At 36.6% G+C, this 26,493-nt stretch overlaps 1 protein-coding gene across 1 annotated transcript in view; it reads left to right on the forward strand.

Moving 5' to 3' along the window:
* Nucleotides 1-26,493, forward strand: part of RP1 (RP1 axonemal microtubule associated) — a 297,701-nt gene that overhangs the window by 86,788 nt on the left and 184,420 nt on the right. The window contains exons 8-11 of the mRNA XM_040626106.1: nucleotides 6,650-6,725; nucleotides 7,629-7,705; nucleotides 7,797-7,828; nucleotides 7,994-8,123. Coding sequence (XP_040482040.1) covers nucleotides 6,650-6,725; nucleotides 7,629-7,705; nucleotides 7,797-7,828; nucleotides 7,994-8,123 — 315 coding nt within the window. The remainder of the gene's footprint in view (nucleotides 1-6,649; nucleotides 6,726-7,628; nucleotides 7,706-7,796; nucleotides 7,829-7,993; nucleotides 8,124-26,493) is intronic.

A 26,493-nucleotide genomic window follows, 5' to 3' on the forward strand; every position in this document is an offset into this window, starting at 1 on the left:
ACATGTTATATGATTCCATTTGTGTGAAATCTGCACAATAGGCAAATATATCAAAATGAGAAAGTAGATTAGTGGTTGCCTAAGTCTAGGAGAGAGTAGGGGGTGATGGTTGGCAGTGACAGTGAATAAGTACAAAGCTTCTTTTGGGGATGATGAAATTGTACTGATTTTGAGTTATGATGATGGTTGCACAAATATAGATATATTACAAACCACTGAATCCATTTAAACAGGTGAACTTTATGTACGTAAATTATTTCTCAATAAATCTGTTAAAATTATAATGTTACTAACCTGGAACAGTTAAAAGTATATAATAGACTAGCATTTAGGAAAAGATTAGCAAGGAAGACTCACATGAAAATGCATTAAAGATGACAATTCTAAAACATAGTTTAGTGAATGTCACAATAATAGGCAGACAGATAAATAAGTGACAGAATAAGGCCTGAAGTAGATTTTAAGTGTATTTAATAGACAAAATAATCAATGGATATTAAAAAAGCAATTCAAAATGACCCCAAATAAATTTTTATTATTCAGAACTAAAAAGTAGGGGCGCCTGGGTGGCACAGCGGTTAAGCGTCTGCCTTCGGCTCAGGGCGTGATCCCGGCGTTATGGGATCGAGCCCCACATCGGGCTCCTCTGCTATGAGCCTGCTTCTTCCTCTCCCACTCCCCCTGCTTGTGTTCCCTCTCTCGCTGGCTGTCTCTATCTCTGTCAAATAAATAAATAAAATCTTTAAAAAAAAAAAAAAGAACTAAAAAGTAAAAAATTTAACTATAAGCTATATTTTTAATTAAACTTTTGAATATAGTTGACACAAAATGTTACATTAATTTCAGGTGTAACAACATAGTGATTTGACAAGTTTAAGCATTATGCTATGTTCACCAGAAGTGTAGCTACCATCTGTCCCATTACATTGCTATTATAATATTATTGACTGTATACCTTATGCTGTGCCCTTTATTCCTGTGATGTATTCATTTCATAACTGGAAACCTGTACCTCCTTCTTCTCTTTTTTTTATTTTTTTTTAATTTTTATTTATTCGACAGAGATGGAGACAGCCAGTGAGAGAGGGAACAGAAGCAGGGGGAGTGGGAGGGGAAGAAGCAGGCTCATAGCGGAGGAGCCTGATGTGGGGCTCGATCCCATAACGCCGGGATCACGCCCTGAGCCGAAGGCAGACGCTTAACCGCTGTGCCACCCAGGCGCCCCTACCTCCTTCTTCTCTTCACCCATTTTGCCTAAACCCCTTCTCCCCTCCCTCTGGAAACCACCAGTTTGTTCTCTGTACATATAGGTCTGATTTTGCTTTCTGTTTGTTTACTCATTTTGTTAATTTCACTTATGAGTGAAATCATATTTTATTTGTTTTTCTCAGTCTGACTTATTTCAGTTAGCATAATACCCTCTAGGTCTATCCATGTTGTCTCAAATGGCACAATCTCATCCTTTTTTATGGCAGTGTAATATTCGTGTGTGTGTGTGTGTGCGTGTGTGTGTGTGTTTACACATACCATACCGCATCTTCCTTATCCATTTGTCTGTTGGTGTGTACTTAGGTTGCTTCTATATCTTGGCTATTGTAAATAATGCTATAATAAACATAGGCATGCATATATCTTTTAGAATTAGTGTTTTCATTTTCTCTGGGTAAATACCCAAAAGGGGAATTACTGGATCATATGGTATTTCTATTTTTAATTTTTTGATAAACCTCCTTACTATTTTCCACAGTGGCTACACAAATTTACATCCCTGCCAACAGTGCACAAGGGTTCTCTTTTCTCCACATCCTCTCTGACACTTGTTATTTCTTGTCATTTTGATTTTAGCCATTCTGACTGGTGTAAGGTGATATGTCATTGTGGTTAACCTTTTTATTTTCAGGTAATTATAGAATGGCATGCAGTTATACAAAATAACTCAGAGAGATTCTCTATATCTTTTACCCAGTTCCCCCCAATGGTAACATCTTGCAAAGGTATAGTACAACATCATTATCAGAATATTGATATTTACACAGTCAAGACAGAGAAGATTACCATTGCTACAATGATTTGTCATGTCTCCTTTTTATAGCCACATCTACTTCTCTTCCTCTATTTCTTCCTCAAATTCCCAATTCTTAACCCCTAGCAACCACTAATCTGTACTACATACCTAGAAGTCCTCATTTCAATTCTCATTTCAGTGTTATATCAATGAAGTCATACATTATACACTCAGTTGGGATTGGCTTTTTTACTCTGTATTTCCTAGTGATTGATTCAAGTTGTATGTGTCAGCAGTTTGTTTCTTTTTATTCTTGACTAGTATTCCATGGAATGGATTTCCCTCAGTTTGTTTAACCATTCACCCATTGAAGAACATCTGGATTGTTTCCAGTTTTGGATTATGATGAATGAAACTGCCATGTACATATGTGTACAGATTTTTATGTGAACATAAGTTTTCATTTCTCTGTGATCAGTGCCCAAGAATGCAATTGATTGGGTCTTATGGAATTGTATGTTTAGTTTCATAAGAAATTGCTGGACTTTTCCACAGTGTGAATACCATTCTGTATTCACACCAGCAATATAGGTGTGATCAATTTTCTCAGCATCCTTGTCTGTATTTGGTGTTTTGCTGCTTTTTTTCTTTTTGCCATTCTGATGGGTGTGTAGTGATTTATCATTTTTATTTCAATCTGTATTTTTATGAAAATAATGATGAACATATTTTTATGTGCTTTGGTGAAATTGTCTTAATGTTCTTTGCCTCTTTTGTAATGGATTTTTTTAGTGTTAAAATTTAAGAGTTTTCTTAGATATTGTAGATACTAGTCCTTTGTTGGGTATATTGTTTGCAAATATTTTCTCTTAGTTTGTAGCTTGTCATTCCACCCTCTTACTAAGGTCATTTGCAGAATGAATTTTTAGTCTTGATGAGATTCAGTTTATTCATTTTTCTTTTTTATGGATTGTAGTTTTGGGGTTAAGTTGAAGAACTTTGCCTAATCCTAGATCACAAACTTTATTTCTTATTTTTTCTAAAAGTTTTATAGTTTCACATTCACATTTAATTCTATGAATTATTTTGAGATTTTAGATAAAGTGTGAGATGTAGGTTGAAGTTAATTTACTTTTACCTATGAATGTCTAATTACTCCAACACCAATTTTTGAAAAGCCTAGCCTGCCTCCACTGAATTGTTTTTATACCTTTATCATAAAGTAGTTGAGCATATTGATGTGGGATTATTTCTGGATTCTCTATTCTGTTCCATTTTTGTGTCTGTCCTGCCAATACCACAGTATCTTGAGAGCTATTTACTAGGCCTTAATATCAGGTACACTGATTCCTCTGATTTGAGTATTTTTAAAACTCTTTTAGCTGTTTTAAGGCTTGTCCTTTTCTATATAAATTTTAGAAAAGCTTATCCATATCTACAATAAAACTTGCTGAGATTTTGATGGGAACTGTATCAAACCTAGAGATTAATTTGGCGAGAATTGATACTTTTACTATGTTGGGACTGCAATCCATGAATGTAGTATGGGTATGTCTCTTCATTTGTTTATGTATTCTTTGATTTCTTTCCTCAGCATTTTTTAATTTTCAGCATACAGATTCTGGACATGTTTTGTTAAGTTTGTATCTAAATAATCTCTAGAGTGATTTTAAGTGGTATTATGGTCTAAATTTCAATTTCCACATGTTCATTGCTAATATATAGAAATGTGATCTATTTTGTGTGGTGATTTGTCTTATATTGAAGACCTTATTCAACTCACATTTTAGTTCTGGAATTTATTATTATTATTATTATTAGTAGTAGTAGTAGTAGTAGTAGTAGTAGATTTTTGGAATTTTATCCATAGATAGTGATGCCATTTGCAAATAGGAGAAAGCACTGCGAACTGGGGCTAGTCAGCACTCCACTATCTCCCATCACTGGTGTCAGTGAGTTCTGGTGGGGGCTGAGAGTCCACCCCTACCCAGCATCATGAGGTGTAATGAGGTAGGACAATATGGAGTCATTGACATTCTACTTTCTCTGTGCCCTAGTCATCAGTGAAGCCCAGTGAGTGACCTGAGCTTCTCCTCCTATCCAACACCAACAAGGCAGAATGAGGTGGTGGAATTGGGACTCGTTGGTACTCTTCAGACTCCCCCTCCTTTCTGTGGGGCCCACTGTGTAGCTGAGCTTCTGTCCTTACCCCACAACAGCAAAGGATGTGACTCAGGCCCATCCATCCTTCCCCTCCCTATGGAAGCAGAGGGTCACACCAGGGTATTACTCTCCATAGAGGTAGTAAGGTGCTGTAAATGCCTGACTTATTTTTGTGGGAAGGTATCAGTGGGCAGAAGAAGGAGGTGAACTTCTATCCAGTTGTCTGCAGTGAGTCAATGCCCCATTTCTGCCTGGGTGGTGTCAGGAGTTGAATGTATAGACCCACACACAACTTATGCTATACATCAACAGAGCGGACTGCCTGCTAATAAGAATATTAAATGGGACTCAGAGTCTCACAATATTATATCCAAAATGTCTAGGATATATTAAAAAATCACTTATCATATAAAGAACTTGGAAAAAATGGCCAAAAAGTAAATATTTACTATTATACAAAGAAATATAATATTTAAAATTTAACCTTTTTTTCTTATCAAATTTTGTAAAATTTTAGTTAACCCACAAGGTTAGTTTATGGTGTGTAGAAAACAACCCCTAAATTTCAGCAAATTGCAGTGATATCTATTTCTTGTTTACATTGTCTTTTGGCTGATCTTGGCTCCCCTTGACTGTTCTTGTAGATAATATGTTTTTATAAGGTACTTTTAAACTCATTACTAATTAAATCTATTAACTTATAAAGCATTTTAAAAATCAATTCCTTGGGGCGCCTGGGTGGCTCAGTTGGTTGAGCATCCGACTCTTAGTTTCAGCTCAGGTCCTGATCTCACGGTTGTGGTATCGAGCCCTGCATCAGGCTCTGTGCACAGTGAGGAGTCAGCTTGAGATTCTCTCTCCCTCTCCCTCCACCCCTCCCATTCATGCTCTCTCTCTGTGAAATGGATAAATAAATCAAATCAATTCCTTATCATCTCCAAGAGTTTTCTTTACAGATTTGCAGCTCTTAAAACCCATTTCAGAATTCTGGTAACATTTTAATTTTCCTTGAAGGAGACAAGAATTTTTTTTTTTTGGTAAAATTTAAAAATGAAATAAAGCATTTTGGGGATGACATTTTAGGCATGGGGAATGGCAAATATAAAGGAACAGCATATGTAAATTATGAATATTAATTATCTATGGCAGTGGTTTTCAAAGTGTTGTTCCTGAATTTCAAAGTATGGTTCCTGGATCATCAGCACTGTCTGGGATCTCATTAAAATTCCATTCTTGGTTTCTTTGATAGAATGACCAATCATTCTGGTTTGCCTGGGGATGTCCTGGTTTTAGCACTGAAAATCCTGCATCCTGGGAAATCCCTTTCTCCAGGGCGAATTGGGACAGTTAGTCACCTTAGATTGCTTATCCCAGGCCTATTACATCAGAAACTCTATGTGGCGCCCAGCAATCTGTGTTTTATAGTCTCTCTTGGTAGTTCTGATGCATGCTAAAGCTGGAGGATCACTGATGTAGGGAACTATGAGGAGTTTGGTATGGTTCCATAATGGGAGTATGTAATAAGGGATAAAATTAAAAAGTAAGCAGAATGGGGCACCTGGGTGGCTCAGTTGGTTAAGTGTCTGCCTTAGGCTCAGGTCATGATCCCAGGGTCCTGGGATCAAGCCCCACGTTGGGCTCCTTGCTCAGTGGGGAGCCTGCTTCTCCATCTCCCTCTGCCCCCCACTCATGCTCTCTCTCTTACTCTCTATCTCAAATAAATAAATAAAAATCTTAAAAAAAAAGTAAGCAGAGGCCAAGCAGTGAAGGCCCTTGTATGTTTTGTTAGAGTTTCATCCTATAGCTGGTAAGTATTAACTCATAAACTCAAGGATTTTTAGTTAGAAGAGTATAGATTTTGTGCTAGCTCTTTGTATAGATGAAACTACTATGTCTGGTTAAAGTATTCCATTTTATCTATAAATAAAATTAAATTATATTTTAACCAACTCCAGTTTGAAAATTAATATGAAATCAAATATTTAAAAGAGTACTATCTTCATGTATACTAGCTCAGTCTGTGTGCTTCAACAGAGTTTCTGAATGTTCATCAAAATATATACTTGCTTCAAATTTGAACTTTAATTAATTTTATGTGTATGTTTTAGAAATAGGAGTATTGCTAACTCAATAGATATAATTTTTTGGAAGATGTTAGGTCCAGGAATATAAATGCAGTTTATGAAATCAAGAGAAATTGCAGAATTGTTCTGTTTTCAGGTACTTGGAAAATCATATTGAAGTAGATATCGTAAAACATGAAGCCTTAAAATATGTTGTGCTTTTGGTACATGTATAAGAATTATTTTTAAATGCTTCTTATAGCTTAGTTCTCATATTCTGCTTTATTTGAAGTATTAAACCTTTATGGTGTACAAAGCTTTTATGTATATTTGGAAGCTAGGACCTCTTCAAAACTTCAAGTAATACCTGGACCATACATATTCACACCACATTATTCTTTCTTTAATTTGTGTTTAGGAAATGGCTGGTTTCTTGATGATGTTATAATCAAGGATCCCATAACTAATCATGAATATACCTTCTTCTGTCACAGGTTTGTAGATGTGCTTTTACATTGAAAAAATTCATTTCATATTAGTTCCAAGTTATTGTATTTTGGAGAAACGGATAGCTTATTCAATTATTCCTAGTCACTAATACTTTGTTGGGTAACTTTTTTGAAGATTAACTTTGGGGGATTCTGATTCTATTTAGAAAGTTATACATTATGTTTATCATCATTCTTGATGATATAAGTTTAAATATTTCCTGGTAAATTAAAGTAGATTTAGTCATATTTAAAAATCTACCTTAATTTACCAAGAAAGATTTTAAAAATATGATTTTATATATCATTAATGAGAAAGAAATTCTCTGGCAAGAAAACTGATTCCCTGTGGTCCCAAATTAAGACCAAATATAATACATGTACAAAATAAATGTTGCATGTGGCTTTTTATATGATGAAGACATTGCTGAGCCAGTGTCACTAGGCATTGAGTTTTGGGTTATTCTTCCAATAGTGGTGATAGATTTGCTCTTTCTTTCATTACTTGCCTGTCTCTTTCCCCATGGGACCAATAATAGCCATTTATGAAATAACTGACTATAGTTCGAACTGTGGTTAATGGCTAGAAAGACAGGATAACATAACTGGTCCGGTGGATGTAAGATCTATGACCTGGGCAGGCTAACTGACTAATCTACCTGTGGATTAGGGAAAGGCATGTTTCACCCTGAACCTGATAGCAGCTTCTCCATCCTCCCTTGTACCTCGTACCTATCTCATGGTCATTTCAAGCATTTCCTTTTCCGTTTTCTGCTCTGCTCTTACCAACAAGATACCTATTACTTTTTTAGTTCCTGTTAGCCATTATTCCTGAGTTGGCTTCATAATTGCCAGTGGTTGGTGTAAATATAAAGCCACAATATTCTTGATACACTTTTCTTTCCACAGATGGTTGGATCAAGGGGAAGATGATGGTAGGATTGCCAGAGAACTGTATGCCACGGATAATAGTATCATCTTTGCAAGTGAGTGTCGTATATTGGAAAATTCTCTTTTATGACGATAAAGTATGATTCTGCTGAAATTAATGATTTTCTCTTTCTTTTATACCCTCAGGGCAGAAGCTAGAACTTAATAGAAAAGAAACAGTAAGATTTTACTTTTCGTCTTGAATTGTTTGGTACAAATGGTGTCCAAATAACTATTTGATGTGTTAAAACAAAAACAGTATATAATGTTTAGTAAGCAGTGTTTCTTAGTAATTTCTTTGTCTTATGTTGTTGTTTTTGGTTTTGTTTTGTTTTTATATTTAGTGGGCTGCAGAAAGATGGAAGTTTATGAAAGGAAATACTCTTCAGTTCTACAACAGGCTCACTGGAGGGTTTGTCCGTCTGCATCCAGATGGCACAGTTGATGCAGTTGGAGAGAAGACAGACAAATACGGTAAAATCATTTGGTAAAGCAAGTGGTGCTGTGGCAGTTTTGGGAACTAGGAAGTCATATCTAGACCTTCTTTAATTTGCAGTTTTTTTCTTCTTTTCACATGGTTTTACACTAGTATTAAGTCATTTAAATAATTCACTATCTGCATTAATACAAATAATCAATAGATGACAGGCTTTAAATATGGGCCAACAATGTCATTATGCAAAACAGTACACCATGAAAAACCTTACATTTGCTCTTAATTGAAGAATAAATTGTAGGCAATTAACATTGTTAATAAAAATCAGCAATTGTAGGTCTTGAATGGTATGGCCATTTAAGGAATTAAGTTGGTTCTACTAAATATTTGTTGAAAACACTGTGTTAAATAATTTGAGGCCACAAAAATAACTAAGACATTATTCTGAATTCCAGAGGGTCACAACTTAATGAAGAGGACAAACACATACAATTCCAATAATGTTTTTTTTTTAATTTTTTTTGTAGCTAGTGTCATAATAAAGGTATAGAGGAAAAACTAGGCAAAGAAAAAACTAGATTTGATGTTTAGTGAAGCCATGACTATAAGAATTAATGAAGAAGGGGTAAACTGACAATGGTAGATTTTTTATTATAAACCCAAACCTCTCTTTTTGAAAATTTAGTATTTAAACAAAATTTACCAGCTGCATCTGCGAATATAACTTTGCTGTACTTTGTTAGAAACTGTTGTTCAAATAGCCTCTAAGATGTGCTGGAGATAATTAACCTATAGCATTTCCTCAAAATGTAACCTCCTCTACCTTATGTTAGAGATCCCAAGGAATAATCTATTTTTCTCCTCTACTAAAACATGTAGGAGTCTAAGAATATTTCCTAGTAGCTTCTCTTTCCAAAATTAATCTATTCCTTAGACATTTTCTTTACCTGTTGGTTCCCATTTGGGATGATTTACCTACTTAGATTAGTCAAAATGGTCCTATATATTCTATTGCCTCGGGCTGGTGCTCTTTTTCCTCATTGAGTATAGTGGGTTGTATTTCCAAATGTGGTCAGAAATATATCTCCTATTTATAATCAGAAACTGTGAAGGATCTAAGTTTTACCCTATTTTTAAAAAACATGAGAGCACAGTCAAAGACCAAGACCATTCATTTCCCACAGCAAATGCAGCAGCCAGAGCAATATCTTGCTTGGTTCCTCAAGTCCCAATCCTACAATATCCTGAGGTGAGGGCCTGATAGTACCTGCATATGTGGATGGGTGCATTAAAGGGAGAAATATCCAAATTAGGAAACTCTGATTTTATATATGGTAGCCCATCCTTCCTTTCAGATACAGAGAAGAAACAGAGAGCACTTATCTTTATTCTGGAATATAAGCAAATCTTCTCCAGGCAAGGGAAAGAAAAGCCTTTACCTTTATTCCCCTGCAGGAGTGGGGGGAGACGAGAGAGAGAGAGAGAGGAGGGAGAAAAAAAGAGAGAGATGGAGGGAGAGAGAAAAAGAAAGAAAGGAAAAAAGGGAAGGAGGGAGGTGGTAGGGAGAGATCTCTCTGCTTTATTATGGTGGACTGTTTTCTTATACAAAAATTTTGTAAGTGCATTTACTCAGAGGGCTGGACTATGCAGGAAAATGACAAATGTAGGGAGACAAATGTTGTCTTCTAAAACCCATCACAAGCTAGTTTGTAAAGGGAAATTGCCACTCCTACATCAACAAGTGGAATTCATTTCCTTACTCCTTGCTGGGTCAACCCTTTCCACACGTTTTGACTAACAGAATGCAGATGAATCAACACTATAACTTCTAAAATCTGTATCTTCTACCATTGTCTCTTGGATTAATCCTTCTTGGAGGCCCACCCTCATGCTGTGAAGAAGCCCAGACAGCCATACTGCGGCTTCCAGGGAAAGAACTGATGCTCTGAAAACCCCAACTGAGTTCTTGCCCTATAGCCAAATATATGAGTTCCTGTGCAGATCAAACTCACTGGTAGATATCAAAAGAGAAACTTTTTATCCATAAGCATTTCTAGCATCTTAATATGCTAGTCCTTTAATATATAAAATAGAATGAGCAGTCATTAAAAGGGAGGTGCAGGATAGTATGAGTAATTTTCCTTGGCTTAATTGACATTTTTGCAACAGGAGGTCTTTTATGTGTGATAATTACTTGCAGGATTATTTCCTGATGTTATGCTCAGTGCCCCATAAATTCACACTCCTGAATCAGTTTTCACATGCCTGAAAAGTGTTGTGGTGAACAATGCTGACCCACAGACATCTTTTCAGGAAAATATTTTAAGAACATGTCTCTGAGATCTGTTTGCTTGTAATTTTCACTCTACAAAACAATGTTGTTTTTATCACCATGAGACAATACTTCTATTTAGTTATCAAGCTGGTTGTAAATTTAGCTATTTCCATATGTAGAGAGTTAGAATGCTCATTTCTCTGAGAGCTACTGAACCATTTATTGGCAATACTGGACCTAAAAGCACCACACAGCATGAGAAGATCTTTGAAATATCACAGGGAGCTTCATTTTAAGATGATAAGCTCTTAGGTATTAAAACCAATACTATGCTAACATTGATAATGACAATCATAAACAAATCTTCCAGGCTTTAGTGTAGGATCTTAGAACTAAAAAGAAGGAAAAGACAGCCAAAGCAACTCAATTTTAACCCTTGATAGTTACTTTATGTCAGGGTCATTTTCACAACTTCCCATCCTCCAAAATTTTAAAAGATTTACTATAAAATATAGATTCCCATAGTTTTCTCATTTTATAGTAGTTTTTCAAGACAAAAATTCATAATCTAAATTCAGATTTATTTGACTTATATTCTAACAGGATTAAGCATGCATTTTAAAAACATATGATATATCACTGGAAGTTTCTAATATGTCTTCTGTATTGTCGCTAAGGATCTAGGTCAATAGTTGTACAGTAGTCTCCCCTTATCCCTGGTTGCACTTTCCACAGTTTCAGTTACTTCTAGTCAACTGTGCTGTGGAAGCAGATGATCCTTCTGACATGTTTTCAGAAGGTCAGTAGTAGCCTAACACTACATCACAATGCCTAAGTCATTCATCTCACTTCATTTCATCATGTACGCATTTTATCATCTGATATCATCACCAGAAGAAGGGCGAGTAGAATACAATAAGATATTTTGAGAGAGACCATGCTCAACTTTTATTAGAGTATGTTATTATAATTGTTCTAGTTTATTATTAGTTATTAATCTCTTACTGTGTTTAATTCATAAACTTTATTATAGATATTTATGCAAAGGAAAAAAAATATATAGGGTTTGGTACCATCTGTGGGCTCAGACATCTACTGGAGGTCTTGCAGCGTTTCCTCTGTAGATAAGGAGGAACTATTCTATCAGGTTTTGAGATGGATTTTTGGGTTTTGTTTTTGAAGTATTCATTTGGTAACATGTAAGGCTGGTGCATATGGAAGAGGTGACTACATTCTTTAGTGTGGGGGTTTTAAAATATATCCATGAGAGACTATGGACTATGAGAAACAAACTGAGGGCCTCAGAGGGGAGGGGGATGGGGGAATGGGATAGACTGGTGATGGGTAGTAAGGAGGGCACGTATTGCATGGTGCACTGGGTGTTATACGCAACTAATGAGTCATCGAACTTTATATCGGAAACCGCGGAAGTACTGTATGGTGACTAACATAATATAATAAAAAATCATTAAAAAAAGAAATATGCATCAATTCAAAAAAAATTAAATATATCCACAAATTACATGACACTGGGCTGGATCAAGGGACTTCTAACAAATAGAATATGGTAGAAGTGACTGTGTGTGACTTTTGAGACTAGGTAATAAAAGGCATTATAGATTTTTCCTGGTACTCTTCTTGGATCACTCACTCCGGGGGGAGGCCAACTGCCATGTCATAAGGACATCCAAGCAGCCCTATGGAGAGGCTAACTTGGAAAGGAACAGAAGCCTCTTACTAACAGCCATGTGAGTGATCCATCTTATGAGAGTATCCTCCAGCACCAGTGAAATCTTTGGATGACAACAGCCCCAACCAATAGCTTGAGTGTAATCTCATGGGAGATCTTGACCCAGAGTTACCCAGATAAGTTGCTCCCAAATTTTTGACCTGCTGAAATTGTAAGGTAATAAACATTTGTTCTAACCTGCAAAAGGTTTGGAGTAATATTTTACACAGCAGTAGATCACTAATATACCAGTTCAGTCACTGTTCTGTACGAGAGATGCTTCTGTATATTCTCACTCTGGACACTATGATGGATTTCATCTTCTTTTCACATTAAGTGATGGACAGGAATGGAAAGAGCAGCATCTGTCCTATCTCTAATCTGAATCCTCATCTTCTTTATTGCATTGCTGATTCATTTCTACATTTTGTACTGGTGCACTGGGTAGTCCTGTATATTCAGTGCCATTTTTCTACACTGAAAACTATAAAACATTTTTGAAAGAAATTAAAGACCTCAATAGGTGGAAAGACATCCTGTGTTTATGGATTGGAAGACTTAATATTGTTAAGATCATGGTACTTCCCAAAATGATCTACAGATTTGATTCAATCCCTATCAAAATGTCTTTTCTACAGAAATGAAAAAACTAATCCTAAATTTTATATGGAATTGCAAGGAACCCTGAACAGCCAAAACAATATTAAAAAAGAACAAAGTTGGAGTACCCACATTTCCTGATCTGACAAATTACTATAAAGCTACAGTAATCAAAATGGTGTGGTACTAGCATAAATATTGACATACAGATCAGTGGAATAGTACTTTGTGTTTTTTATGAGATGGTCAGTCAGGTACAAAAGGAAATACAGGAGAGGCTCAGAAAAACAAAGTTCATTATACTCACAGGTCCTAAAGACAGAAGGCATAATATGTCATGCAGGATCACATAGAAAAACACTAGGGAGATCAGGAGACAGAAGATAGAAGGGAGAGAGCATTTAGGCCAGGAACTTTTACTAGGATTTCCACAGGAAAGGCGAGGCAGGGCAGGGGAAACAGTTTATGATTGGTCTGAATAATAGTGAGTTTTGGATTATAGAGATGAACTCTAGTTGCCTGGTACTTGGCTCTTGGATGATTAAGGAGTAGTGCCTCCTGGGGTACATGGGCCAGAAAGAGGAGGTATGTTTCTGGATTGGTTAGTTTGCATATTAAAGGTATGCTGTAGTCTGTGTCTTTTACTATCTCTAAGAATTTAGCTTAAGGTGAAGCAAGTCTCTCTCCCAGCCAGGAAAATTTTTTAAGATGTCAAATCATAATAATATACAGAAAAATTATATGCAATGCAAATAGAATTGGCAGTATAGAAATAAACCTGCATATCTATGGTCAACTGATTTTTGACAAGGGTGCCAAGACCTTCAATTGGAAAAGTCCGTTTCTTTTCCCCGGTCTTCAATTGGGGAAAGGCTGAACCTGGAGTGTATAAGTGAATAGTCTGTTCAATAAATGGTGCTGGGACAGCTGGATATCCAAATATAAAAGAATGGAGCTGGACCCTTACCTCATACTGTATACAAAATTCAACTCAAATGGACCAAAGTAAGATCTAAAGCTATAAAACTCTTAGAAGACAACATAGGTGTAAATGTGCACATCCTTGGAATAGTCAATGTTTTTTTAGATATGACATCAAAAGCGCAGGCAACAAAGAAAAACATAGGTTGGATATCATCACATTAAAAACTCTTGTGCATCAAAGGTTACTATCAAGATGGAAAGGTAACCCCCCAAATGGGGGAAATACTTGCAAATCCTATGTCTGATAAGGATCTAGTATCCAGAGTATATAAAAAGCTCTTAAAATTCAACAATAAGATGAACAACCAAATTAAAAAATGAGCAAAAAGAACCTGAATAGACATTTATCCGAAGAAGATATACGAATGGCCAACAAATACATGAAAAGATGTTCAGTGTCTTAGTATTAGAAAAATGCAAATCAGTATATGAGATAGTACTTCACACCCACTAGGATGGCTGTAATGAAAACAACAGAAAATAAACCTAAATATGAGACTTGAAGCTGCAAAATTCCTAGAAGAAAATATAGGCAGTAATTTCTTTGACATCAGTTATAGAAACATTTTTTTAGATGTGTCTCCTCAGGCAAAGGAAACAAAAGCAAAATTAAACTGTTGGGACCACACCAAAATAAAAAGCTTTTGCACAGCAAAAGAAATCATCAACAAAACAAAAAGGCAACCTACTGAATGGGAGAAGATATTTGCAAATGATATATTTGACAAGGGGGTAATATCCAAAATATGTAAAGAACTTCTACAACTTCAAAGCCAAAAGCCAAATAAATAATTTGATTAAAAATAGGCAAGGACCTGAATAGACATTTTTCCACAGAAGATATACAGATGGCCAACACACACATGAAAAGATGCTCAACATCACTAATCATCAGAGAAATGCAAATTAAAACCATGATAAGATATCACTTTACACCTGTCAGATGGCTAAAATAAAAAACACGAGAACTAACAACTGTTGGTGAGGATGTGGAGAAAAAGGAACTCTTGCGCACTGTTGATGGGAATGCAAATTGTGACAGCCACTGTGGAAAACAGTATGAAGATTCCTTAAAAAATTAAAAATAGAATTACCGTATAATCTAGTATTTCCACTACTATTTACCCAAAGAAAATGAAAACACTCATTTGAAAAGATATATGCTCTGCTATGTTTATTGCAGCATTATTTACAATAACCAAGACATGGAAGTAACCCAAGTGTTCATCCATAGATGAACGGATAATGAAGAGGTGATACACACACACACACACACACACACACGCTGAATATTATTCAGCCATAAAAAAGAATATCTTGCCATTTGCAACAATATGGGTGGACCTAGAGGGTATAAGTGAAATAAGTCAGTCAGAGAAAAGACACATATCATATGATTTCACTCATATGTGGATTTAAGGAACCAAACAAAGAGACACAAAAAATAAACTCTTAAATACAGAGAACAAACTGGTGATTGCCAGAGGGGAGGTGGTGGGGAGATGGTATAATAGACAAAGGGGATCAAGAGTACACTTATCTTGAGAACTGAGAAATGTATAGAATTTTTGAATCATTATATTGTACACCTGAAATTAATATAACACTGTATGTTAATTTTACTTGAATAAAAAATTAAAAACTATGTAATTGTTATTACAAAATTCTCATCCGATAATTCCAAACAAATACACAAATAACAGAAAATAACAAGTGCTTGTGAGGATGTGGAGATATCAGAACCTTCAGACATTGCCAGTGGGTATGTAAAATGGTCAACTGCTTTGGAAAACAATTTGGCAATTCATCAATAAGTTAAACATAGAATTACCATGTGACCTAGCAATTGGACTTTTTGAGAACTGAGAATAAAAATGTGTATATGAATGTTTATAGCACTATTCACAATAGCCAAAAGATGGAAACAACCCAAATGTCCATCAGCTGATGAGTGGATAAACAAATGTGATACATCCATATAAGAGAATATTATTCAGCCATGAAAAGTAATGAAGTACTGATTCATGCTATCATATGGACTGTGAAAACATTGTGTTAAGTGAAAGAAGCCAGATACAAAAGATCACATATTATATGATCTAGAATATCTAATATATTATAGACTATCTAATATATCTGATACCTAGAATATATAATATCTAGAATAGGCAAATTTATAGAGATAGAAAGTAGATTAATAGTTGTTGGAGGTGGGGCAAAGAGGGATTGACTGCTTAATGGCTGGCAGGTTTCTTTTGGGATGATTACTTGTACAACATTGTGAATGCACTACATGCCACTGAATTGTACACTTTAAAATGGTTAAAATGGTGAATTTTATGTTATAGTATTTTACTATGGTTTAAAAAAAAAAACTATCATGAGCCCCTGTCCACTACGCAAGAGTATGGGTATAATTCACACTTGTAATTGTTATGGATTTATATATTTACTTAACAGTTTCTAACAAAAAGGCAGTGAAGTGTTTTGATAAAGGGACAGCTCTGTCCGATTCTCACAAAGGCATTGTTTCACTTGCCAGTCTGGTTGAATGGAGCTTATTACAAACAAACATGTATAACAGAAAGATGTAAAGGGATAAACTGAGCCCTTCCTGCCAGGAATATACAGTTTTATCATGACTTGAACTAGCTTTATATAAAGGAAATTAGGACTGGAGTAAGTTTTAGGGAGTAGAGCTCTAGCACCTTGCCCTAGAACTTTGTCTTTTTGCTCTTCCCTACTGAAATGGAAGATCTGGCATTTGGAAGTTTGGAGGTGTGTATATGCAGAGAACATTTTGTCACGAGACAGTTTCTCCCTGTATCTCTCACATTTCTATATGATCTGGGTCTCCTGTGCAAAGCTATCTACAGCCACTTTAAGAATGTCTGTATAAAGAGATATTGCAAGATAAAGAACTTCTCCCTTCCTGAAGAACTTCAGGGATAGTAAAGTCTCTCTCCTTTCCTCAGAGAACATTTGTTTTCTACTTAAGATAGTATCTTTCTGTGGGCAAAGATTGGACAGGTTTGCTAGCAGCCCCTATTAAGATTAGGGCTTTCTAAAACTTGAAATTCTGCAGGTGTGATCCTAAGTCACAGTGTGTACAGTAGCATTTACCTAGCCCCACTCTTCATTGCCCTGATGGGACTCAGGGATCAGGGGAAACAGTATGAACCTGCAGTTTCTGCTGCCTGCTGTGCTGGGTCTAATTGTTTACATCTGGCTGGGCTTGCTGTGTCCTCACTGACTAAATTCATGGAAGTATGGCTGGCTGACTTAATGGCTGCCTGCTGCTTAGGGACTGCTTCTCTAGATCTAGAAGCACTAGATCATAAGAAAGGACCATAAGAAGATCAGAGTTTAACTTGAGCCCCTAATTTTTCTTGAATCTGAGTCATAGATTCCTGGGTTTCCAGGGATTTTAGAGGAGGCACAGATAGAACATGCAAGCATGTGCCATCTGGCCACCCCAAATGGCTGCCCAGTGCAAAAAAGACCTTGCCTTTATAGTATTCTCCCAATATCAGGGGGCCGTTGATGGTGTTACAAGAATGCTAATCTAGTGTGACAGATACTAGAGCAACTATTTTGATTCCTGCATTGTTAGAAGGAGAAATGGCAATGACAACAGAGGAGGGCCTGCAGTTCTGCCACCATGGTGACTCACATGAGCAATAAATCACATACTAACTTCACCTGGTGAATGCAGGTGAAAGAGTGAAACCAGAAGAGAGAAAGCCGACAATGTTCCTGTCTCCTCCGAGTAGCTTCTAGCAGCTGCACTTGAGCTGAGAGTGGGAGGAGCTTTGAAATTCCAGACAGTGACTTGAGATTTTAATACTCAAACTATATCACAAAATGTTTATCAGAACTGATATTTATGTTTTTTCTTTTAAATTAACTTTAAATTATTTAATCATTACAAAAGAAATCCTGAAGGAAAATTTGTTAAAATTACATTAAATCTATATATTAACTTGGAAAGAATTGATGTCTTCATAGTACTCAGATTTTTCCTTTAGGAATTTGTCCTATATTTATTCATTCAAAACGTCATACCTATATTTAAATTTTTTTCTCTCTCTACATAGGTATTACATTGTCTTTTTAGTGTTATTACGAGGCTTTGGTTGCTATTGCAAATAAGCCCCCTTTCCATTACAAATAACATATACAGAAAAATATAGAAATCTACAGTTTTTATGTTTTATTTATTCAGTATTTAATTAATTACTGCTATTTGTCAGGCACTGATCTAGATACATATTTATTTTGAATCTTACCACTTCACTTCACTCTAATTAAAGAGTTTTTTCAGGTATTACAGATATAATAAATTTACTACTTCCCAATAATCAAATCTATTGTTTTGATTTCAAGCACCTTTCCACTGGCAAGAACATCCTTAAGAAGATAAAATAACGGTAATATTGGCATTCTCATTTTGTGATTAATATGAATGGAATGTCTTTATTGTTTATTAAAAATTGGGTATTTGAAGAGGCGTTGATAAATAATACCACTTTCTTCTCCTCCTGTATAGACAGGCAATTACAAAATAAGATACAAAACACAGACAAATGGAAATCAAGATCTCAGCATTATTACTGATGGTGTCAAGTGAGGATATTGTCTCTATATCTGAGCTCAAAGGACTTGCTAACTCTCCCCAAATGAGAAAAGATTACCTACACAAGTATAGACAGTATTGAGCAACTACAGGCTCCCTTATGGGGCTGCCCCTTATAAGTGACAACATAGCAGAAAGGACCTTCTGTGTAGGTGGCCCATTTGGGGACAGAAAGGGCCTAAGCTGCAATACCTAGCTCCTTTCAAAGCACCAATCCAAGGGTTGCACTGTATTCCATGGTATGGGGTACAAGGGAGTGAGAGTCATCACAGAGAAAGTAGGTTCCCCCTTATATATGATGTGATTATTGATTTTTAAGTACTTGTCCTTTAGAGTGATAGGAAAGTAAATTTTCTAATTTTACTAAGAACCCTATTTAAATGATTTAAAAATGAATGTTAAATGTTATTACATTTCTCTTTGGCATCTATGGATTCATGATACAGTTTTTCATATTAGACTTAGAGTTAATTTGTGTTGCTTGAATAAATATATTTTTAAAAAATAATATTTCTTTAAAAAATTTTTTATTATGTTATGTTAGTCACCATACAGTACATAATTACATTTTCATGTAGTGTTCCATGATTCATTGTTTGCGTTTAACACCCAGTGCTCCATTCAGTATGTGCCCTCCTTAATATCCATCACCAGGCTAGCCCATCCCCCCACCACCCTCCCCTCTGAAACCCTCAGATTGTTTCCCAGAGTCCATAGTCTCATGGTTCATTCCCCCTTCTGTTTACCCCCCCTTCATTCTTCCCCTCCTTCTCCTACCAATCTCCCTGCTATTTCTCATGTTCCACAAATGAGTGAAACCATATGATAATTGTCTTTCTCTGCTTGGCTTATTTCACTAAGCATAATCTCCTCCAGTCCCATCCACGTTGCTGCAAATGTTGTGTAATCGTTCTTTCTGATGGCTGAGTAATATTCCATTGTATATATGGAACACATCTTCTTTATCCATTCATCTGTTGAAGGACATCTCGGCTCCTTCCACAGTTTAGCTATTGTGGATAATGCTGCTATGAACATTGGGGTGCATATGGCCTTTCTCTTCACTACATCTGTATCTTAGGGGTAAATTCCCAGTAGTGCGATTGCTGGGTCATAGGGTAGCTCAATTTTTAACTTTTTGAGGGACCTCCACACTGTTTTCCAAAGTGGCTGTACCAACTTGCATTCCCACCAACAGTGTAAGAGGGTTCCCCTTTCTCCACATTCTCTCCAACATTTGTTGTTTCCTGCCTTGTCAATTTTTGCCATTTTAACTGGTATAAGGTGGTATCTCAATGTGGTTTTGATTTGAATTTCCCTGATGACTAGTGATGTTGAACATTTTTTCATGTGTCTGTTAGCCATTCGTATGTCTTCATTGGAAAAATGTCTGTTCATATCTCCTGCCCATTTTTTGATTTGATTATTTGTTTCTCATGTATTGAGTTTGAGAAGTTCTTTGTAGAACTTGGATAACAGCCTTTTATCTATAGTTTCATTTGCAAATATCTTCTCCCATTCTGTGGGTTGCCTCTTTGTTTTGATGAATGTTTCATTTGCTGTGCAGACTTTTTATCTTGATGAAGTCCCACAAGTTCATTTTTTCTTTTGTTTCCCTTGCCTTTGGAGACGTGTCATTAAAGAAGTTGCTGTGGCCGATGTCGAAGAGGTTACAGCCTATGTTCTTCTCTATGATTTTGATGGATTCCTGTCTCTCAATGAGGTCTTTCATCCATTTGGAGTTTGTCTTTGTGTATGGTGTGAGAGAGTGGTCAAGTTTCATTCTTTTGCATGTAGCTGTCCAATTTTCCCAGCACCATTTATTGAAGAGACTGTCTTTTTTCCACTGGACGTTTTTTCCTGCTTTGTCAAAGATTAGTTGACCATAGAGCCAAAGTTCCATTTCTGGGCTGTCTATTCTGTTCCATTGGTCTATGTGTCTGTTTTTGTGGCAGTACCATGCTGTCTTGGTGATCAGAGCTTTGTAGTATAGCCTGAAATCAGGCAATGTGATGCCCCCAGCTTTGTTTTTCTTTTTCAACATTTCCTTGGCGATTCGGGATCTTTTCTGGTTCTACACAAATCTTAGGCTTGTTTGTTCCAGCTCTTTGAAAAATGTCATTGGTATTTTGATTGGATGACACGGAAAGTGTACATTGCTTGGGGTAGCATAGACATTTTAACTATATTTATTTTTCCAATCCATGAGCATGGAATATTTTTCCATCTTTTTGTGTCTTCTTCAATGTCTTTAATCAGGAGGTCATTTTCAGTGTCCTAGCATGAAACACATAGTGATTGAGGAAACCTGAGCCATACCTGAGGAATAAGCATGCCAAAGCTTATTCTGTAGTTTCTAGATTATAGATCATTTACCTGTCCGGTTAAGTTGATTCCAAAATATCTTATGGTTTTTGGTGCTATCGTAAATGGAATCGATTCCCTAACTTCTCTTTCTTCAGTCTCATTGTTCGTGTATAGAAATGTAACTGATTTCTGAGCATTGATTTTGTATCCTGCCACATTACTGAATTGTTGTATGAGTTCTAGTAATTTGGGGGTGGAGTCTTTTGGTTTTCCATATAAAGTATCATGTCTTCTGCAAAGAGAGAGAGTTTGACTTCTTTGCCAATTTGAATACATTTTATTCTTTTTTGTTTTCTGATTGCTGTTGCTAGGACTTCTAGTAGTATGTTGAACAATAACGGTGAGAGTGGGCATCATTGTCATGTTCCTGATCTTAAGGGAAAGGCTCTCAGCTTTTCCCCATTGAGAATGATATTCACTGTGAGCTTTTCCTAGATGGTTTTTATGAAATTGAGGAAATTACCCTCCATCCCTACACTCTGAAGGGTTTTAATCAGGAAAGGATGCTGTATTTTGTCAAATGCTTTTTCTGCATCAATTGAGAGGATCATATGGTTCTTGTCTCTTCTCTTTAAGTTAATGTGATCTACCACACTGATTGATTTGCGAATGTTGAACCACTCTTGCATCCCAGGGATGAATCCCGCTTGGTCATGATGGATAATCCTTTTAATGTACTGTTGGATCTTATTAGCCAGGATCTTGTTGAGAATTTTGGCATCCATATTCATCAGGGATATTTGTCTGTAATTCTCCTTTTTGATGAGGTCTTTGCCTGGTTTTGGGATCAAGGTAATGCTGGCCTCATAGAATGAGTTTGGTAGTTTTCCTTCTGTTTCTATTTTTATTAATTATTAAATTTATTAATTTGGGTCCTTTCTCTATTCTTTTGAATAATTCTGGCCAGTGGCTTATCGGTCTTATTAATTCTTTCAAAGAACCAGCTTCTAGTTTTGTTGTTCTGCTCTACTGTGCTCTTGGTTTCTAATTCATTGATCTCTGCTCTAATCTTAATCCACTGTCTTCTTGTGTGTGGGTTAGTCCTATTCTTCTGTTCCAGCTCCACCTTCTTGAGGTGAGCATGTAAAAACTGCATTTTAGATTTTTGTATTCTTTTTTTTTAAAAGACTTTATTTATTTATTTGACAGAGAGACAGCCAGCGAGAGAGGGAACACAAGCAGGGGGAGTGGGAGAGGAAGAAGCAGGCTCCTAGAGGAGGAGCCTGACGTGGGGCTCAATCCAGGACCATGGGATCACGCCCTGAGCCGAAGGTAGACACTTAACGACTGTGCCACCCAGGTGCCCCTATAACCCCCTTTAATATTTCTTGTAGGGCTGGTGTAGTGTTCACATATTCTTTCAGTTTCTGCCGGTCTTGGAAGCTCCGTGTCTCTTCATCCATTCTGAATGACAGCCTTGCTGGATAAAGAATCCTTGCTGCATGTTCTTCTCACTTAGTGCTCTGAATATATGTCTTGCCAGCTTTTTCTGGCTTGCCAGGTCTCTGTAGACAGGTCTGATGTTATTCTGATGTTCCTCCCTCTGTATGTGAGGAATCTCTTCACCTTGGCTGCTTTCAAGATTGTTTCCTTGTATGTAAGATTCTTGAACTGTACTATTATGTGATGTGGTGTCAGTCTGTCCTCATTGATCTTGGGAGGGGTCCTCTCTGCCTCTTGGACACAAATGCTTGTTTCCTTCAGCAGATTAGGGACGTTCTCAGCTACAATTTGTTCAAATATCTCTTCTAGACCTCTCTCTTTCTCCACCCCCTTGGGGATGCCGATGATTCTGACATTGGAACATTTCATTGAATCAGTAATCTCCTGTAGTCTTTTTTCTTGAAATTGGGGTTTTTAAAGCCATGTTTCTTCTCTTTCTTTCTTTTCTATCGTATCATCCTCTAACTCACTAATTTGCTCTTCTGCCTCGTTTACCCTGGCCATGAGGGCATCCAGTTTAGACTGCATTTGATTCATAGCATTCTTAATTTCCATGAGATTTGTTCTCATTTCCACCCTTAGAGATTCTATATTTTTGTTAATGTTTTCTTGAAGCCTACACATCATCTTGACCATTGTTAGTCTGAAATCCATTTCTGACAATTTGGTTATATCCATATCCATTAGTTCTGTGGCAGAGGCCACAGTCTGTTTCTTTCCTTTGTTGGGGGTTCCTACTCCTTGTCATTTTGATGAGGTGTGGTTGCAGGGATGTACAGAGCCCAAAGTATTGACTAGGACCCATGCAAGATGCACTTGTTTTATAGGGACCTTAGAGACGTGGGCTTCTTGTTCTTTCAGCCTGCCTTCTGGAGGAGGGGCCTGCTGTGCTGATACTCAGGAACACTGTTTGGGTAGATTTGCCCTGTTGAGGGGAAGGGTATGGGCACAGTGAGAACTGGTTTTTCTGGGCTTTTGTTCTCTCATGGCTTTCCCTGGCAGCTTTCTGTGACTCTTCAGAGGGTCAGAGCAGCAGTGACCATATCCAAACCTCTGTCTCAGAACAGAGAGATCGCAGTCTGCTCTTCACTGAGCTCTCCAGGCCACTCTAACTCTGTTTCTGTCGGTGCTGCTAAAAATCCGCAAGTCCCAGGTTGTGTGCCCTAGAGCCGCTCTCCCAGTCTTCACTCCCAGGGCCAGCACCTCTTTGCCCTTTGTGCTTATAAAACCGCCAGCTGCCCTGATTCCCAGGTGCACTCCAGAGCTCTGGTTTTCAGACTTGTCACATGCACTCCCAAGCTCCCGTTTTCAGTCTGGTTTCCGCTCCTGGTTTTAGTCTGGTTTCCTGGCGGCTACCTGTCTGAGTCTGGCCTGCTCCCCAGCGCAGGAGGCTACTGCTTCCCGCTGCCTGAGTGTGGCTTCTCCCTCCCCCTTCTGTTCATCTTCCTATATCTGTGCACAGATTCACAGCTCCCCACTTCATACCTCAATACCCAGAGCCGGAGGTGTTCATCCGTAGAGATCCAGATGTATCTTCTTACATCTCAGGCTGATTTTGTGGGTGTTCAGTGTGGTCTGGTAGATATCCAGCTTGATTCAGGGGACCAGCTGAAATAGGGTCCCCTACTCCTCTGCCATCTGTTTTCCTCCTAAAAATAATATTTCTATTCTTATGTTAAACTCTGCTTACTTATGGTAGATAACTCTTTAATTCTGTAATTTAAATGAGATTTCTAATTTTTTTCTTTTTTAGAAATTATAAATTCTGTTCACAGGAGAGATCCATTTAATGCAAACACACACAGAGATACACATATATACATACACTTATTTAGTACTGGTGCTTGTCTAGATGCTGGAGATATTACAGGAGTGAAACATAAAATTTGTGCCCACTTAAAGTTTACATTCCAATGAGATTGGTGTGTCTACTTTGGGAGGAGTGAGGAATCTTTTCAACTTTGATTTTACTGATTCTTTTTACTCTTCAGATTTATTGAGGCAATTGACATGAAACATTGTGTAAGTTTAGGTATACAACATTATGATTTGATAAATGTATATATTACAAAATGATTACCTCAATAAGGTTAGTTAACACCTCTGTCACTTCATATAATTGCAAATTTTTTTGTTGTGAGAATATTCAAGATCTAATCTCTTACCAACTTCCAAATATATATTACAGTATTGTTAATAACAGTCCCTATGCTATATATTAGAGCCTCAGAACTCACTCATCTTATAACTGGAGATTTATACACTTTGACCAGCATTACCTCATTTATCCCACCTGTCAGCCCTAGCAATTGTCATTCTACTCTGTTTCTATGAGTTTGCTTTTTTTTCTTTTGTAGTTTCAAGTCTTTATTTAATTTAGTTAAGATACAGTGTTATATTAGTTTCAGGTATAGAATTTAGTGATTCATCATTTTCATACAATACCCAGTGCTTATCACAAGTGCCCTCCTTAATACCCATCACCTATTTAACCCATTTCCCTTGCCCACTTGCCTTCCAGCAACCCTTAGTTTGTTCTCTATAGTTAAGAGTCAGCTTTTTGAAAAAATTTTTGATTCTACATGTAAGTGAGATCACATAGTATTTGGCTTTCTCTGTCTGACTTAATTCACTTAGCTTAATGCGCTCAAGGTCTACCCATGTTGTCACAAATGGCAGAATTTCATTCTTTTTAATGGCTGAAAAATATTCATATATGTCTATATCTATATATCATATTTCCATATCCATTCATTCATTGAGGGATAGTTAGATTTTTTCCATTTCCTGGCTAATATGAATGAACATAGGAATACAAATAGTTCTTTGAGATTATGATTTCATATTCTTTAGATATGTACTCAGAATTATATTGCTGGATCATATAGTAGTTTAATTTCTAAAGGAGACTTCGTTGTGTTTGTCACAGTGGCTGACCAATTTACCTTGTCCTTCTGATAATAGCCATCTCAAATGGTGTGAGGTGGTATCTCATTGAAGTTCTGATTTGCATTTCCCTGATGATTGATGTAGAGCATCTTTTCATGCACTTATTGGCCATTTGTATATCTTCTTTGGAAAAATATCTCTTCTAGTGTTCTGCCCATTTTAAAATTGATTTTATTTTGTCATTGTGGTGTTTAAGTTCCTTATATATTTTGGGAAAAACTCCCTCATCAGATAATAGTTTACAAATATTTTTCCCATTCTGTAGGTTGCCTTTTTATTTTGTTGATTGTTTCCTTTGTTGTGTGAAAGACTTTTAAGTTTGATGTAGTCTCTCTTGTTGATTTTTTTGTTGTTGTTGCTTGTGCTTTTGGTGTCATATCCAAAAAATCATTGCGAAGACCAATGTTAAGGAGATATTTCCCTACTGTTCTTCAAAGAGTTTTGTGGTTTCAGGTATTACATTTATATTCTTAATCCAATTCAAGTTAGTTTTGGTGTAAGCTAGGGGTCCTGTACCATTCTTTCGTGTGTGGATATCCAGTTTTCTAGCTCCGTTTATTGAAGAGACTATCCTTTCTGCATTGTTTCCTTGACCCCCTTGTCAAATATTAGTTGACCGTATATGTGTGGTCTTATATCTGGGCTCTCTATGCTGTTCCACTGGTTTAGGTGTTTGTTTTAATGCCTGTACCATACATTTTGATTACTATAGCTCTGTAATATAGTGTAATGTTAGGAAGTATGGTTTTTTTCCCCTCAAGAGAGAATGAATTTGAAGAATTTCTAGGAGATAAAATTGGCAGGTATTCATCATTTATTGGTAAAGGATTATTAAGGGAAAAGGTTATTCTTAGGTTTCTGGTTTGGGTGGTTAAGTTGTTGATGGGGGTCACTGACTAAGGTAGGAAATACAGAAGATTTAGGAGGAGTAGATTGGAAGCTAAGAATATGTGGAAAGTTATGAGCTCTAGTTTGTATATATTGAGTTTGAAGTACATGCGAGTTATCCAGTTGTTTATGTTAAACAGTAAATCATATATGTGAGCTGATGTTGAGGGAGATTGAGTGGTTAAGGTGTTGATTTTGGGATTTATCACTTTATGGATTATTAAAATAAACTTTTCAGGGAGCCAGTGAAGAGTGAGAAGTTTAATCACCTGAGCACAGAACCATATGCATAAAGAGGACAACTGAGAATGAAGTAGGAAACTGAGAAGGAAGTTAGTATGGTGGGAGATTGTGAAGTTTCAAAAGATGCCTGCAGGTTCAAATGGAATAGAGAGGCAAAATGAAATAAGGACTGAAATGCTTTTGTTGGATTTTGGCAATTAGAGTTTGTTTTGATATGAGTGTGATTAGATCCAGTGGATGTTAGAATTAGCCAGGAACTTTAAAATTACAAAGATTTACCCCTTGTTTTTAAAG

This window comes from Ursus maritimus, unplaced genomic scaffold (assembly GCF_017311325.1).
Source record: "Ursus maritimus isolate PB19 unplaced genomic scaffold, ASM1731132v1 scaffold_9, whole genome shotgun sequence".
In the NCBI taxonomy this organism is placed as follows: Eukaryota; Metazoa; Chordata; class Mammalia; order Carnivora; family Ursidae; genus Ursus; species Ursus maritimus.